Genomic DNA, 15,575 nt, shown 5'->3' on the forward strand with positions numbered 1-15,575 from the left:
AGGTACGCCTGTTAACTATTTTTCGAATTAAAAAACAATTCTAGGTACGCTCATAGAATTTAATTTCTTAATTGCATTAGAAACTAGAAAAAATTTTGTTCTAATTAATAAATGCACTACCAGAGTTTATTTAAATTAGATCATATGTTCCCTAACATGAAACCAATCATGTTAGTCGTCACTAATTTAAGACAATTAAATAATTACGGATTTAACTATCTTAATTGACAATAGTTTGTTAAGTTGAATTAAATATCGGACGTCCCTGATATTCAAACAACAAAATAACCATGAGAAATCAAATCAGAAACTCATGAATACTCATGAATACTAATGAATAATAAAAAAAAAACAACTAGATCTCACAATTATAAATAAATCAAATCCTTCGTCATCTCTTGACTAGAAAAGAAAATTAATTGTTCATCGCGTGAAAAATCTCCAACGCAAAAGTATAAAAAGAGCAAAAGACGTGCGGTTTAGACTTTAGAGACAGAACAAGAGTCGTCTTTTCTAAGTAAGAGTCACGACCCTCCTCGAATTGTTTCTTTCAAAAGTACTAATCAAGCGAGAAAACCAGCAGCCTCCGTTTTCTTCTCCTAGTGCCGAGACTAGTCAAATCTTCAAAACAAAAACGAAACTCCTAAGTAAAAGGGCACTCTTCTTTCTTTTTGATTTTCGTCTTTGCTTTCCTAATTACTACTAAAAACTAAAGAAGTTCCCATAGAGAACAAAAAACTAGGTCGTTTCCTAATATCAATTGGGAACATGCTTCTTACGTCTTCAACTTGAATTGGGAACTGCCACACACATAAATCTCGACTCCTTCGGATTTGGGGGCTAACTTAGGTGTGACCCCACGGAATGGCTAAGAATCTTCATTAATCCACTTTTCCATCCAATAATACAATATTTGACCAAAATCAAGGGAAAATATTTATAAATTTAATAGCAATTACACAATGTCACATCTTCCATTCTCAATCTCTTGATATCCCTCATGGATACTACTTTGACCACAAGAGGATTGCTATAATTCTAAGGCCCTGTTTGATAATCCAATGTAGCACTTAAATTTAATGGATTCAAATATTAATATATTCAAATCGTTTGATAATAAAAAATTGAACATAAGAATTAATTAAGTGACACTGAATTTTCTAGGCAAAACTTGGTTCCAAAATTAAGTGATAAGTTATTCACTTATCACTGAATATAATATGCACTCAAATGTATTAGATTTAATACGTAATAATTTAATAATTTAATAAATTTAGATTTTGAATTTCAAATTTCAGACTTCAGTTTTATTATCAAACGCACCCTAAGTATGACCAAACGAAAATTGACCTAATTATTGTAAGAAAATTGACCTCTTGACAAGAAGGAAGCATGCAAGTAATTTCAATATGATTGCGAAAGTAGTAAAGGGGTGAACGAGATACCAGACAAGCAAAGATCATCCAATGCCCAACAAAATGTCTCAGCTGACCTTCTACCAAAGCCAGATTCATTTTTGAGGAAAATTTCAAATATGGACCACCACCACAAGTCCTAGTACAGGGGTTACCTTTAATAATATATTGTCAATTTGAAAAAGAGCTATAAATGCAACATATTTATCTTTCCAACTGTGAATAAATAACATTACCCCCTCGCATCTTCGACAAACCATGTGAACACTTGGCTGACATTGAACAGCTATCCAATGGCATTAGAATTCAGTGTCAAGAACTAGGACTACTGCCACTTTTGTCATGAGACCCTCCAGTCCCCATTGGGGGCCTAATGATATTTTTGTCCCTGTCGTTCCTTGGAGTCGACTCATTAAACGTTTTCTTTCTTTTATTTTGGCCTGTATGTTGGTAGCCTGACAGGGGCCTGCTGGTTTTAGCGAGCACTGCTCTTGCACAAGCTCCTCTTTTTATCATGCAAGGTCTAATAATTCTTTTTTCTAAAAAAAGAAAAAGAAAGCTTATCTGATCCCCGAGAAAAAGGCAGATCTGCTTTGTCAATTCTCAAAAGATCAGAAGGATTAAGATTCTTGGGAATGTCATTCCTCATTAGAAGGACTTTTTAAGGCACAAACCAGATCAAGAAAGCTTTCAACTGCAGTTTATGATACTATTTTAACTTTTTTTTTTTTTTAATCACAAGCACTCCTTCCCCGAAACATTTCAGAAATATTACTTTGAATTATACTGGAATCTTTGTTTCTCTGCAGTAAACTGCATATCGATATAAAATCAACAGTAATTCTCTAGTGCTATAGAATGCACATCAATCTTCTACATTTAACTCACAAGGAGGTCCACTGGCGGAAGGTGAAATGCAGTTGACATACGACAACCGGGCATAGAATCATAGACTACACAAAGGACTGCACCAGGAGCAAGAAAACTTCAAGTTTCTCATTGGATCAGGATGCGCGAGGGTTAATGTTCATATCCAAAACAACAGGCCGGGAAGAAGAAACTTATATCATGGCCAACTAACTTAATTATGTTACATCAAAATTGGGACGAGAGATTAGTACATTCACACTCATTCCATCAAACCTTGCTTCGAAAGGGACTGGAAGACAGCTTATTCATCTCCCATGGCTAGCTCCAAGGCATAGTCATCCCTTTCCTGCAGCAAGAAAAGCAAGGTGGTTAGTCCTCAACTTTAATGTTCTTTTTCTTTGTTCCCAACAAATGACATCTCTTTGCAATTGATCTACAGGATGCATAAGAGAACTTACAACAGGTCCTCGGGCAAAATATCTTCCAAATTGAAGCCAATACACCTACACAGAATAGCATTATTAGTTCCACATTAGCTGAGCTAAAGAGCATTTGACAAATTTGTTGAGCAAGAACTTCAGCCACAAATGAGACTGAGTTCTGATATAACAACCCCCCACACCATTTTTCTTTTCCTGATTGTTTTTTTTTTTCTGAATCAAAACTCCACTTGATCTATTTATCTTTGTCAAACTTGCTAAGAGAGAATAACCACACTGAGCATAAATACCACTACATGAAAACATTCTTTTTAAAAAAATCTAATTTGACTGCGGAAAATTGGGGCCAATTCTTGTGTCAGTGGATAGCAGAATGCTGAGTATGCTTTTCAAGAAGAACATAACTTCGTACCAACTAAAAAAAAACTGTTTGTGCACAATGTCAATCACTTACGGACAACAAATCCAGTTAAGAGGGCGCAACACAGAGAGAGAGAGAGATAGAGAGATTCCAGAATGAAGTTTGACTCCCAAAAGCTAAAATTCAAGTCAAAATGATCCTAGGAGAGTTTGAAACTGAACACCAAGCAACAAATTACTCCTAAAGAAACAATTCTCCCTCAACATTTGAAGCCTTCCTGCATCAGTAATTAATGCTCTTAAGCTTTTCAGAAACAATTCTTTGATTTATGCACTACCTTAAAGAATCATAGATAGATTCAATGACCTAGTAATCTACATTACCTCATCCTCATCTTGTGTTTCAACTTCAAGGTCAGATGATGGGAAACCCACACAAAGAAGTGCATAACCCTGCACACAAAGAATTTAACATCAATGCAAGAATTGGTGAAATCATTATCTATAGTTCTATGAATGTGTGATAGCGCTTTGACTTCAAATAAGGACTTACTTGGTTTGAAGCAAAAAGAGATGAAGCACTAATTAGTTTGAAAAAATACATATCTTTGGAAACCTTTAAAGCGAATGAAGCACTAATTTACAATCTGGACAGAAGGAATATCTTGTAAGGATCAAATTACCTTAGATTTCAGTTCCGCTGATATCCCGAGGGCCTCTGGCTGTCTAAGTTGCCCAGATTTTACGCGAACAGCACAGCTAGTACAACAACCTGCCAGACAATGAGTTTTTACAATTATATGAAATGAAAAAGAGATGCCTTAATGTGTCTCAAAGTTCTACAATTTATTGGGTTTAATTCATGGATTAATCTTCTATACATTGACAGCGTATACACTTTCACCATTGGATGCATGACATATAATCTGAATTTGAATTTGAAATCTAAATTTTGAATACACATCATGCATCCAACCGTGATAGTGTATACACTGTCAATATATATAAGATTATCTCTTAATTCATGCCAAAACACACCAAAACAAATAATATAAAAATCAGACATGCAGGCACAAAATCGCATACAAAATCAAAAAGCAAACCCCACATATGCAAAGAGTCTAATACCAAATCAAGATAGGGACAACAGAAGCCCCGCATAGTTTAGTTATATTTGTGGACCTGGGGGACTGATCAGCCAGAATTCACACGTATAGGATATAGCCATCATATTGGCCTTCAATTTTCATTTCTATGCATCATCTCATTCCCCGGAACCACATAGTAACAACACAAAGTAAATCTTTTCAACGCCAGACAAGAGGAACTAATTCCAACCTTTTCAGCATAAAATTTCAAATATGTTAAATCATAATTTATGCGAGTGAAACAAACAATTTTGTACCCCCTACCCTCCAAAAGAAAAAAGAAAATCATACAGATAATGAGTGCAGTGTAGGTGGACACAAAAAATGGAGAATGAAGAGAATGATCAGCCAGAATTCACAATAAAATGCCATCATATCGGCTATCAAACCGATAAAAAAATGATAACCATCATCTCATTCTCTTAGCTCCATCCACAATATTAGTGTATCTCACATAAGCTCGATTGAGCCCAACTTGAGTTGAAAAAAGGATCAAACTCAAGTTCAAGAAAAGATTTCGAGCTAGCTATTATCATATACTTTAAGCACTGAGATCGAGCTTATCTTCAGATATTTGTTCAAGCTCAAGCTCAAATTAAAGCACATAAATTTTGTGTCGATCTTGATTAGGCTTGAATACACCCCTAATTAGTTATTTAATAATCATTAACTAAAAGTAGAGTAATCAAAAAATAAATATATACCGTGCCTGCAAGCAAATGGAAGACTTATATTCTGCGATTCAGCCGTATGCAATATATACTGGTCCTGCTCAAAATCCATATTACTACTATAAATAAGTAAATTGAACAAATAATTCATATAACTAAACTTAAAAGGGGAGAAAAAAAAACAGAGAAAGAGAAAAAACACGCACAAACACGCTAGAATGCGTGAGATAATGTACCTCGGGGACGAAGAATTCGTGAACGATATCACGTTGGCGGTCATGAACAGTGACCTTGTGGGACGGGACTGACGGGGAGCAACTGCTGCTACCGTTTTGGCCGGTGACCGAAGCAGGTGGCGTTCGGAGCTCCGACGTCGTTTTGCTGCTGCTGCTGCTGCTGCATCGGTGTTTGGGGTAATTTAGGTGAGGTGCGGAGTGAAGTCGGTGGCGGTGGATAGGCGGTAGCCGGGAGAAGAGAGAAGAAGAGATGGCGGACATGTTTTCTTATCTGCCTCTTTTTCTTGTCCACTCGAATTAACGGAAAAACGGGACGTTACTACTCGGTTACGTCGACTAACTTATAGTAACGCTTGGGAAAATATTTATGTTGGAGCACTACCAAAGGGAAAAAATTAAAATTGAGTCCTCATTACATCAATTAAAGATATTAACCTATGCAAAGGCGAAAAAATGTATATAACTCTTTTGGGGCTTTTTAACCTTTTCTAAGTGCACTTTTCTTTCAAACAAACAAACAAAAAATCTTTTCTAAGTGCTCTTAATCAAATATTAATAATATAAATAAGGTAAAGAAAAGATATGGGAATTGTTACAACTTACCACCCAAATCCTAGACACTTGTTTTGAACAAGAAAGAACAATTAGCTTAAAATTGGTTACAATAATTAGATAATAGTTTATTGTTGGCAAAAAATTATGTACCTTGGTCTATAGCCCGATAAGCATATGTATACCGATTAAGTTGTCTACGAGTTCACTTATATACTAATCATGTGGTGATACAAATAATAGTTTCATTTTGATTTTCTTACATTATCATACATCACCTACTTTTGCTTGTCTTACATCAACATATATCATCATACATAACTTTAGATCACTTTTCTTACATCATTATATATCACCTACTATCACTTTTCTTACATCATGGTATATCCATGTAACACCCACCATCACTTTTCTTAAAGTATATCATCCTACCATGATCTAAGGTAATACCTTTAATTAAGGTGAGACGTTCATGAGCTAAACCTTTAACAATAATACCTTTAAGAAAAGATATCAAACAGGACCAATGGTGACCTTGCTTTTCTTACATCAACATATATCATCCCACCATGATGTAAGGTAATACCATCACTAACTTACCGTTGCGACAAAAAAAAAAAAAATGTAGCTATTGCGAGATCATGTCTATACAATATATTTTCCTACGCTAATTAGTGACTGAATCAATGTTGCTACAAACCAATCAAGTTGCTCGAGACTCGCAAGAGTTGCATTTGCCAATATCAAATATGTACACATTTGGTAGTATGGATTAATTAACTGGATTCTTCTAACCTATGCAGCAGAAAAAGGAAAAGGGAATACAAAGATCATTCTAACCTTCTCTCATTGATAGAGTGTTGGCTCTCCAACTTCTGAGGACTACTACTGCTACAGCGTCGTCATTAGGCAAATACGGGTCGGCAAAAACTTAAGTAGATTTGGTCTTGTAGATCTAGTGATCTAAATTTTGCCATATCTCCGATACTTGAATAGGTGAGACGACACTAAATCTACATAAACCCGATCTGCCCAAGTGTTTGCCGATAGAAGTCCGGTGTCATGGCATCTGTCCATGTCAGATTACCTTTGTAGTCTTTGATCTACTTAGTCTTGGGGTCACATTCCAAGAGCTTGAAGGCTCTGTTTTGAAATTCGGACCGGACCGGCTGGTCGAATCGGTCGAACCGGGAACCGGCCAGGTAGTCGGTCCGAGTCATATTAAAAAACCGGAAATTTAAAACCCGGTCAAAAACCAGGTTTGACCGGGCAAAAATCGGTTTTCAACAGTAATTTTTTTAAAAAAAATTCAAACTTTTTAATATTATATTTTGACCCCCTAAATTGTTAAAACTTATTGATATACCTCAAATATTTGATACTTTATAAATATTGTCCTAAAATTTGATGTTATTTTTCAATTAAATTCATAATTTTAATTCTAAACTTGTTAATATTTATTAAATAATATAAATTGTTACTTGATTGTTCTAATTTCTTTGTATTTTCTTGTTAAATATATTTGAAACATCAAATATATATGAATATACCTTTATTAATATCAATATATTATTAGATATTATATATATAATATTTTAATTTTTAAATAATTTTTATTTATGACGTCATCCGGTTCGACCCCTATCGACTCCCGGTCGAACCCATTGACCCCTGACCCCTAACCTCGGTCGAGTCGCTATTCGGTCCGGTTCTGAAAACATAGCTTGAAGGTTGACGGGGAACTCACTGGCCCAAGTGAAATTTATATTAAAACACCAAACAATAAATCTAGCAATGAGTCATCTATTGGATAGACCATGTCAAGATCACACTGAAGTGCACAGTTGTAAGTGGATTTTGTTCATCCTTCACAAATATCAAAAAAGATGTCACACACAAGGAAGATATGCAGAGGAAATACCTAACGTTTGAGGTTATGAGGATTGAGGACAGAGGGACTGAGAGAGGATATAGTGATGCCATCCTATTTTCGAGGAGATCTGTGATCTTTTATGGGACTTTCTGGGAATATCTTCTGTAACCGGATTTTGTGGCCATTTGAACATTACCTAAATCATTCATTCATATAATTTCTTTGTCCTAATTTTCTCCGATATAAAAATTGTTGAACATATATTTCTGGATTTGGTACTTGTCCATTTTTTACATATATCCCAATCATCAAATTTTGAAAGTGTAATCCAATCAAACTAAGGGTGCGTTTGATAAAACTAAAATCTGAAAATTGAAGTCTGAAATCTGAAATTTGAATCCATTAAGTTATTGAATTATTAAATATTAAATCTAATACATTTGGAGCATATCACATTTAGTGATAAGTGAATAACTTATCACTTAATTATGAGAATAAGTTTCGCCTAGAAAATTCAATACTATTTAATTAATTCAAATATTCAATTTTTTATTATTAAACGGTTTGAATATGTTAAGATTTGAATCCATTAAATTTAAATGCTGAATTAGACTATTAATCAGGGCCTAAATATGTTAATATCTGAATCCATTAAATTTAAGTATTGAACTGAGTTATCAAATAGGAACTAAGACACTGTTTGATAACCTAGTTCAACAAATAAATTTTAATGAATTCATATCTTAATATATTCAGACCGTTTGATAATCAAAAATTAAACATCCAAATTAATTAAATGGCGTTGAATTTCTTAGATAAAACTTGTTTCCAAAATTAAGTATTCATTTATCACTGAATGTGCTATGCACTCAAATATATTAGATTTAATACTTAACAATTAATAATTTAATTGATTCAGATTTCAAATTTCAAACTTCAGTTTTATTAAATGCACCCTAAGGCCCTGTTTGATAATCCAATTCAGCACTTAAATTTAATAAAATTAGATCTTAGACCCTATTTGATAATCCAGTTCAACACTTAAATTTTAATGAATTCAGTTTTTAACATATTCAAACCGTTTGATAATAAAAAATTAAACATTTGAATTAATTAAATGGCACTGAATTTTCTAAACAAGACTTGCTCTCAAATTAAGTGATTTTGCTATTCACTTATCATTGAATGTAATATGCAGTCAAATGTATTAGATTTAATACTTAACAATTCAGTAACTTAATAAATTCAGATTTTAGACTTCAGTTTTCAGATTTCAATTTTATCAAACGCACCCTTACATATTCAGATCGTTTGATAACCAAAAATTAAATATTTGAATTAATTAAGTGACACTAAATTTTTTAAACAAAACTTGTTCTCAAAATTAAATAATAAACTATTTACTTATCACTAAATATGATATGCACTCAAATATATTAGATTTAGATCTTATTTGATAACTCAATTCAACACTTAAATTTAATGGATTCAGATCTTAATATATTGAGACCATTTGATAATCAAAAATTGAATATTTGAATTAATTAAGTGGCACTGAATTTTTTGGGTAAAACTTGTTTCCAAAATTAAGTGATAAGTTATTCACTTATCACTAAATGTAATATACACTCAAATATATTAGATTTAATATTTAACAATTCAATAACTTAATAGATTCAGACTTTAGATTTCAGATTTTGGACTTTAGTTTTATCGAATGCACCCTTAATACTTAACAATTCAATAATTTAATGGATTCAGACTTCAAATTTCAGATCTCAGATTTCAATTTTATCAAGCACACCCTAAGTATGAAATAGAAATAAATTATCAACAATTTTGATTTCTGAAAATAATTATAGAGAATATTCTAATAGGTAAGTAGAGATACATTATTTACCCGTGATGGAGGGGATAGTAATCCATATTTATATCCAGAGAGTTGAGTGTGAATAAAATTTTGGATATTAGTTGATTTAGTTTGGGATTCTATGTGAGAGAATTTTCAAATAAGTAATATTTTAGAAATGTAAAATTAAATAAGAAAAGCTTGTAAATGTACGGTAAGATAATTAATTGTTAATATACGTGGTTACTTAGGTCGTAACAAGTGTGCAGTGTGCACTGATAGTTAGAAAATTCCATAATTTTATCACACCCTTTTCTTCTAGCTAAAGGGCCTAAGAACAAAAAATCATAATATTTCTTGGTAGTCACAATTTGATGTTAATCTAAGTAAAATGCATGGCCCCCTTTGGATTGTTATTTTTTAGGACTTTTTTTGTAGCAAAATATACTGCAATAATTTGATGTATATGAGATAAAAAAGTGATTGAAAAATGTGTTCACGAAAAATGTAAAATTTTTTTGTGAAAAATCACAATCCAAATTATGTTCTTGTTCCAGTATGAGATGAAAATACCTTTTACATCCAATAGTTGATAAATGGACTAATATTTTTTGTTAAAACGAAATTCTACATGTATTAAGTGCTACGCTAATGAACTAACAATGTTAGAAGATTTTAAAAAAAAAAAGGTGTTTATTCTCCTCATAACCTCATATAATCAATTGTGGCGTCTGGATCCTATTAATCCAATTTGATCTCCCTTTCATTAATGCCCAGTTTTCTAATTCTAAATCAGTAGATTTTCCTTTATATCAAACTTGATGATTAGCCTAGCAGCCTAAAGTTTCTCGCACATTTTTTCCCTTCTAATAGAGAAAGGTGGAATTTAAGAAGTAAGGAAACGGAATTAGACTTCAAGTACACATGTTTGATAGGCCAACGACCCAGAAAAGCTCCAGCTGCATGGAAGACACGATGCAGCAAACGTGTCATCCCATGGTAGTCCAACCGCCATTAAAGCCATGCAAACGGTCACCCCTTCTATAGGATGAAGCATCTATAACAACATTACTCGTTCACTTATCCAAGAAAGAATACACAGACACATAGTGACGGCGAAAGAGGGAAAGAAAAAATGCATTCAGTCAAAGAGAAGGCTAGCAATGCAGCAGGTGCAGCCCAAGAGAAGGTTGAGATCATGATAGCCAAAGGTGAAGAGAAGGTGCTCAGGTTTTCTTATGTTCTTAATATCCCAGCATTTATTTTATAAAATCAAAGACTGGACAGTATCACTTTTGTTTTAGGAATCAAGTGGTAACATATCAAAATTCTGGTTGGATTTTTCAGGCAGAGAAAGCTGCAGCAAGGACAGAGGAAGAAAAGGTGATAGCCAAGGAGGGAAGGAAAGTTAAGGAAGCTGAAGCAAAGATGAAGCTGCACGAAACCAAAGCAGAGAACGCAGCAGAAAAGCTAAAGCATTCTCACCCTGTTTATGGTCACCACGACCCAGTGGTTGGAGGAGGTCAAGGGCATCATGCCCCTGTTGGGACTGCAGCCAACCCAACAACTGTGGTTCCAACTGCTGCTTACCCTCCGGGGAGCCATCCTCCCGGCCACCATCATACCAAACACGTCTAGCGTTTCCACAGTCAGTGTATGTATAGGTGCTTGTAATTGACTGCAAGTTTATGTTCGTTTAAATTCCGGATTGGAGTAGGCAAGTTTCCTTGTACAATTTAGAAATCAACAAGCAAGAAGCACCGGTCTAGTGTACTTCCAGAATAATTGGAATCTGATGGGGATTACTCATTGATACAGTGTTATTACACAATTCTGACAAATCTCTCTTTCATATTCTAGGCAAAACCACAGAATAAAGCACCGTCTTGAACATATATAATTTGTGAGAGAGAGTTCATGAATGACAGAATGATTGTATACATTAACATTCAAAAAGCACCAATTTCGAGTTCCTCAAGTTAATTTTACACTTTGTTAATAATAACAAGAAAAAGAACACGAAAGTTCATGTTCTAGGAGTCCAGTAAACACACGCTAGAGGGACTAACCAATGACCAATTTGTGATCTAGTAAATCCCGGCAGAGGAACCACCCATTGTTTTCTCAAAGAAGATCACTTACACCCACTCCAGCCTACCTTGGTATTCCACACCAAATTGAATTGTACCGTTGAGACATCTTGCTTGGTTGCTCAGCTTCACCGGCCTGGTGCTGTATTTTGCTTGAAACCTCGGCAATGACTTGTGATGCTCTTTATCTATTGCATATTTCTCTGGGGGAATCTCATCAAGGAACTCATCTGCAACATCACCATCTTCATCCATCCTAAGACGCTTGGCATACCATCTAAATCCCTGAAACGTCAAAACAAGGATCGTTTAATACAGACTTTTGTTTATCATGAAAGAATAGTTAGCTAAACTTCAGAATTTGCACGAGTGAAGCAGAATACACAGACTAAATGTCTCGGCTAAGCAAATGGTCCAAAAGACCAAAACTACTATGCCCCCATAGATCTTCCCTAAGCTGCCAATAAGGGCAAAAAAGGGGCAAAGTTTGCAGGCAGCTGGTCAAATAGCCATTATTAAAGCATGAGTTGCCTCTTGAAACTGCTAAGCCGGCCATGCTATTTATTACTACCTCTCAATACAGCAAACTATCCTTGATGCATTAAACCAACTTTAAAATTTCGAATGAGATAGCTTGCAAACTGCCCCATGTCAACTCAATGCTACAACAAAATTAGCATAGGATTCAGCTTATATTCATGCTAGCTCAACAAGGACTCTGATTGATACGAACTGTATAGAGGATTAATGAGGACACAAGACAAAGACAGAATACCATGATGCCCAGTTGAAACATGATCCAGTATACATTTGACAATGGCTACAAACTAACCTAATCAGATTCTTATCAAGACAAACTGGCCAAAGTGGCAACTTCATAATTAAGTTTTTTCTTGAGTGTTCAACGACAAAAAGTTCAGAAGTCTACATAACCATTAAGGTTTACCCGACCGTTGCCAGAGACTGACAAACAGACAGCAGTGGAAATCAAAGCATAGAATAGAGAACCTGTAAAAGACAAACATAGGGATTTAGCAAGCATCACAGACAATATAAAAACCAGACAGCATTCTCGGACAACAGGAACTGATTACATGTTTGTGATATGGATTGCGTTAGCCATAACAGGACCCAGAAGACCAAATTAAACAATGTCACAAGCTTAACAAGTGCAAAAAGGATTTTTAACACATACAGGAAGGGAGAAATGTCAGGGGCTAAGCAAGCTATATGTCATGAACTCTTGCTGTTTAATCATCAATAATCCAACCTTTCTCCCGTTAAGGTACTTTGGTCCCATTTGTTATTGAGTTTGCCCGTGTATGCCAAATTTTGACGGCCACAATTACCAGATTATAAGGTTCTAAATTAATTATAATTATCACTCAAATATATCTAAATTTGAAAAGAGGCTCATTTTCTCTTACTGTACAATGAAAAAGGAAATATGGTCAACTGCACACAATCACATCAGATGCAACCAAAAAATTTTCATTAAAAACATTGGATTTCACTTAGGAAGCGAGTAGAAGACTGGGGAGGAAAAAAGAAAACAAGCAAAAGCAAATTTAAAGGCAACATAAAGGAATTCTTACAAGTTGACGACACTGTTACAAATTATGGAAATACAGATGATGAAGAATTAAGACAGAGGAAGACTTCTCTGAATTATAGAAGAATGAATTTCCTAGATGTAGTAATTGCACATGAACAACCTATGTTTCTGGCTGACATAAGTCGAGTATACCCCTCAGTTTGCATTACGCCAGGATCGTGCAATATCAGTGGCATGCTAAGCTACAATTAACATGCTTAAAAAGAAGTGTCTTAGCTTGTTCATCAGCATGCCAGCATCATAAAAAAATATTCCTTCCATTAATGACATAAACATTTAAAAAAAAAATGCTTCTTTACACTGATTTTTTAAAATTGAGCTCCAGAAATATCTAGCGCAGCGTGAAAAATCAAAACTTTTCTCCCTTGTGATGAACCATTTGTTCTTTCTTTACTTCTAACAATTGGCATGTAAACTCGTATTCCCAAAAGCACGATGCATTACCACTTTATCGATGTACCTAGGCTTACAATTACAACTATGCAACCTGACACCAGCTGAGTAACATCGGAGAGTTCAAGCTTGCCACGGTCCTTAAATAGGAGATAAGCTAACAGAAAATGATCTAGTTGACAAAATATGAGTTCTGCTCATCGTGATACACTCCTCTCGAGATTTCCATCTACATAAGCTAACATAAGCTACATAAGCTAACATATACTCATCGTCAATTTCCATCTACATAAGCTAACAGCTACGGATTCAACTGCTGCCCACTTCCCTATAGCTCACAAGTCACAACCTTTATATTAAACTACTTGCCTCAATCAGAACAAGATATCTGCTTACTACTCCGCACTTATCATTACCCCAAAATCAATACGGTGACCATCCTTTCACTAAAACATGTAAATCAATCACAATTATTCCACAATAATCGCATACTTTTATCTGAGCACTGCTCACTACAACACAGACTAAAATCGTTCAAAACCATGATCAACAGCAATAAACTCATAATTCAAGTATTAAATCCATGCTAGTTCAACTAAATTTTGCAACTTTAAACGCTCAGTATCGCTAATTTCACATATTACAACACAACCCGTCAATAATTTCAATCAAAATTGGAATAAAAGTAAAATTTGGAGAGAGATTTTAACCTGAACGCCGCCATTGCCGGAGGAGCAGGGGACGAGAACAGGACCCGTTAGAGGTCTATCGACGGGGACTTGGACGGGGACACTGAAGCCTTTACGCTGGGGATGCTGAGCGGCTGCGGAAGTGGAGACGGCGTCGTTCTCGTCCTCTTCTTTCAATTCTTCTGCTTCATCTTTGGCGATCCCTAAAAACCCAGCTAGTCTTCTGAATAAACCCATCGGCCCTTGCTTGTGTATAATTTTATCATGCGGGAAGATAAGAGTTCCTATACGAATGGGTTAGACGGATGGAGAGAGAATACGGGTGCGCCGGCGGCGAAGGAGCGAAGTGGAATTTTGGTGAAAGCAAGAAGGGCAGTTCGGGAATATTTTCCTAGGAATGACGACGATGTGGAGAGCTACAAGGACGAGGAAAGACTTTAGACGGAGAGAAATAAGAGAGACTTGGCCGATTGGATTGAAGGCCCAATAGAATAAAGTACTCTCTTTTTTTTTTTTTTTGTTGGTTTTTTTTTGTGTTTATTTATGTCTACAGTCTATATGCATTCGGAATTGCATCTCTCAATTTTTTTTAATGTCCAAATGGATTTGCAAATCTCAATTGGGATTGGATTTCCTTATTTTAATACAACTTTTGGTAGAATTTTGACTTATATATGTCAAAATACATGATTCTTTGGGGTTGGATGGTTCGAAAAGGGAAGTATAAGTAAGAGATATCAAATTTAAATGCTTCCACCTACACTTAAAAAAAATAAATACATGACTCCTTACAATTTATATGGATTTATTTGAAATTGGTTCTTGTCGGATTTGATTTTACCGAGTCATGTGATGTTCTTAGCTGTTTTTTGTCTAACTTTTGTCTCGTTTGGAAGCTAACAAAAAATTCAAATTAGAAGTCATAAGATACCTATATTTTTTTTTGGATTCTAATTTTGGTTACTCAAAGATCAACTTCTTGGATTTAATTTTCCAAAATGAATTATGTGATGTTCTCAACTGCTTTTTTTATTTTATTTCAACTTTTGTTTCTTTTGAAAGCTAGAAAAAAAAATCCAAAATCAGAAGTCATAAGACACCCCTACGAGGTATCTGTTTTATTTCAACATTTGTTTCTGATTTGGGTTTGTCAAAGATCAACCTCTTCAAAAATCAGAATCTGTTAAGGCCCATGAGGTTTGAGTCTTGAACAATTTTGCTACTCATTAATCAAAGTGTGAGCATTTCAATGAATTAACGTGCAAACCGCTACCATATATAGAGCCAATAGACATATTTCGCATAGACGTCATCACTTGTTTCCTGAAAGTGAGAATTTTGATTCTTGTTGACTGTGCGCTATTCAGGGTTTTA

General features: G+C 34.8%; 3 protein-coding genes and 1 non-coding gene across 4 annotated transcripts; 1 reads left to right on the top strand and 3 right to left on the bottom strand.

The window, feature by feature from the left end:
• Positions 1–2,393: 2,393 nt before the first annotated feature.
• LOC113702878 (ferredoxin C 2, chloroplastic-like) lies at positions 2,394–5,478 on the bottom strand. Its single transcript, XM_027224035.2, has 6 exons — positions 5,141–5,478; positions 4,938–5,001; positions 3,769–3,857; positions 3,470–3,538; positions 2,744–2,788; positions 2,394–2,631 (listed from the first exon to the last, which is right to left on the bottom strand). Exons 1-6 carry the CDS (start codon positions 5,399–5,401, stop codon positions 2,587–2,589), a joined length of 573 nt encoding a protein of 190 aa, XP_027079836.1. The 5' UTR covers positions 5,402–5,478; the 3' UTR covers positions 2,394–2,586.
• LOC113705132 (small nucleolar RNA Z102/R77) lies at positions 4,572–4,653 on the bottom strand. Its single transcript, XR_003451780.1, has one exon. It is a non-coding gene; the product is annotated as a small nucleolar RNA Z102/R77 (small nucleolar RNA).
• Positions 5,479–10,478: 5,000 nt separating the features above from the next.
• LOC113702841 (late embryogenesis abundant protein 18) lies at positions 10,479–11,223 on the top strand. Its single transcript, XM_027223999.2, has 2 exons — positions 10,479–10,636; positions 10,762–11,223. Exons 1-2 carry the CDS (start codon positions 10,550–10,552, stop codon positions 11,050–11,052), a joined length of 378 nt encoding a protein of 125 aa, XP_027079800.1. The 5' UTR covers positions 10,479–10,549; the 3' UTR covers positions 11,053–11,223.
• Positions 11,224–11,328: 105 nt separating this feature from the next.
• Positions 11,329–14,670, bottom strand: LOC113702840 (uncharacterized). Its single transcript, XM_027223998.2, has 2 exons — positions 14,223–14,670; positions 11,329–11,789 (listed from the first exon to the last, which is right to left on the bottom strand). The coding sequence occupies exons 1-2, from the start codon at positions 14,436–14,438 to the stop codon at positions 11,553–11,555; spliced, it is 453 nt and encodes a 150-aa protein (XP_027079799.1). The 5' UTR covers positions 14,439–14,670; the 3' UTR covers positions 11,329–11,552.
• Positions 14,671–15,575: the final 905 nt, after the last annotated feature.

This window comes from Coffea arabica, chromosome 8e (assembly GCF_036785885.1).
Source record: "Coffea arabica cultivar ET-39 chromosome 8e, Coffea Arabica ET-39 HiFi, whole genome shotgun sequence".
In the NCBI taxonomy this organism is placed as follows: domain Eukaryota; kingdom Viridiplantae; phylum Streptophyta; class Magnoliopsida; order Gentianales; family Rubiaceae; genus Coffea; species Coffea arabica.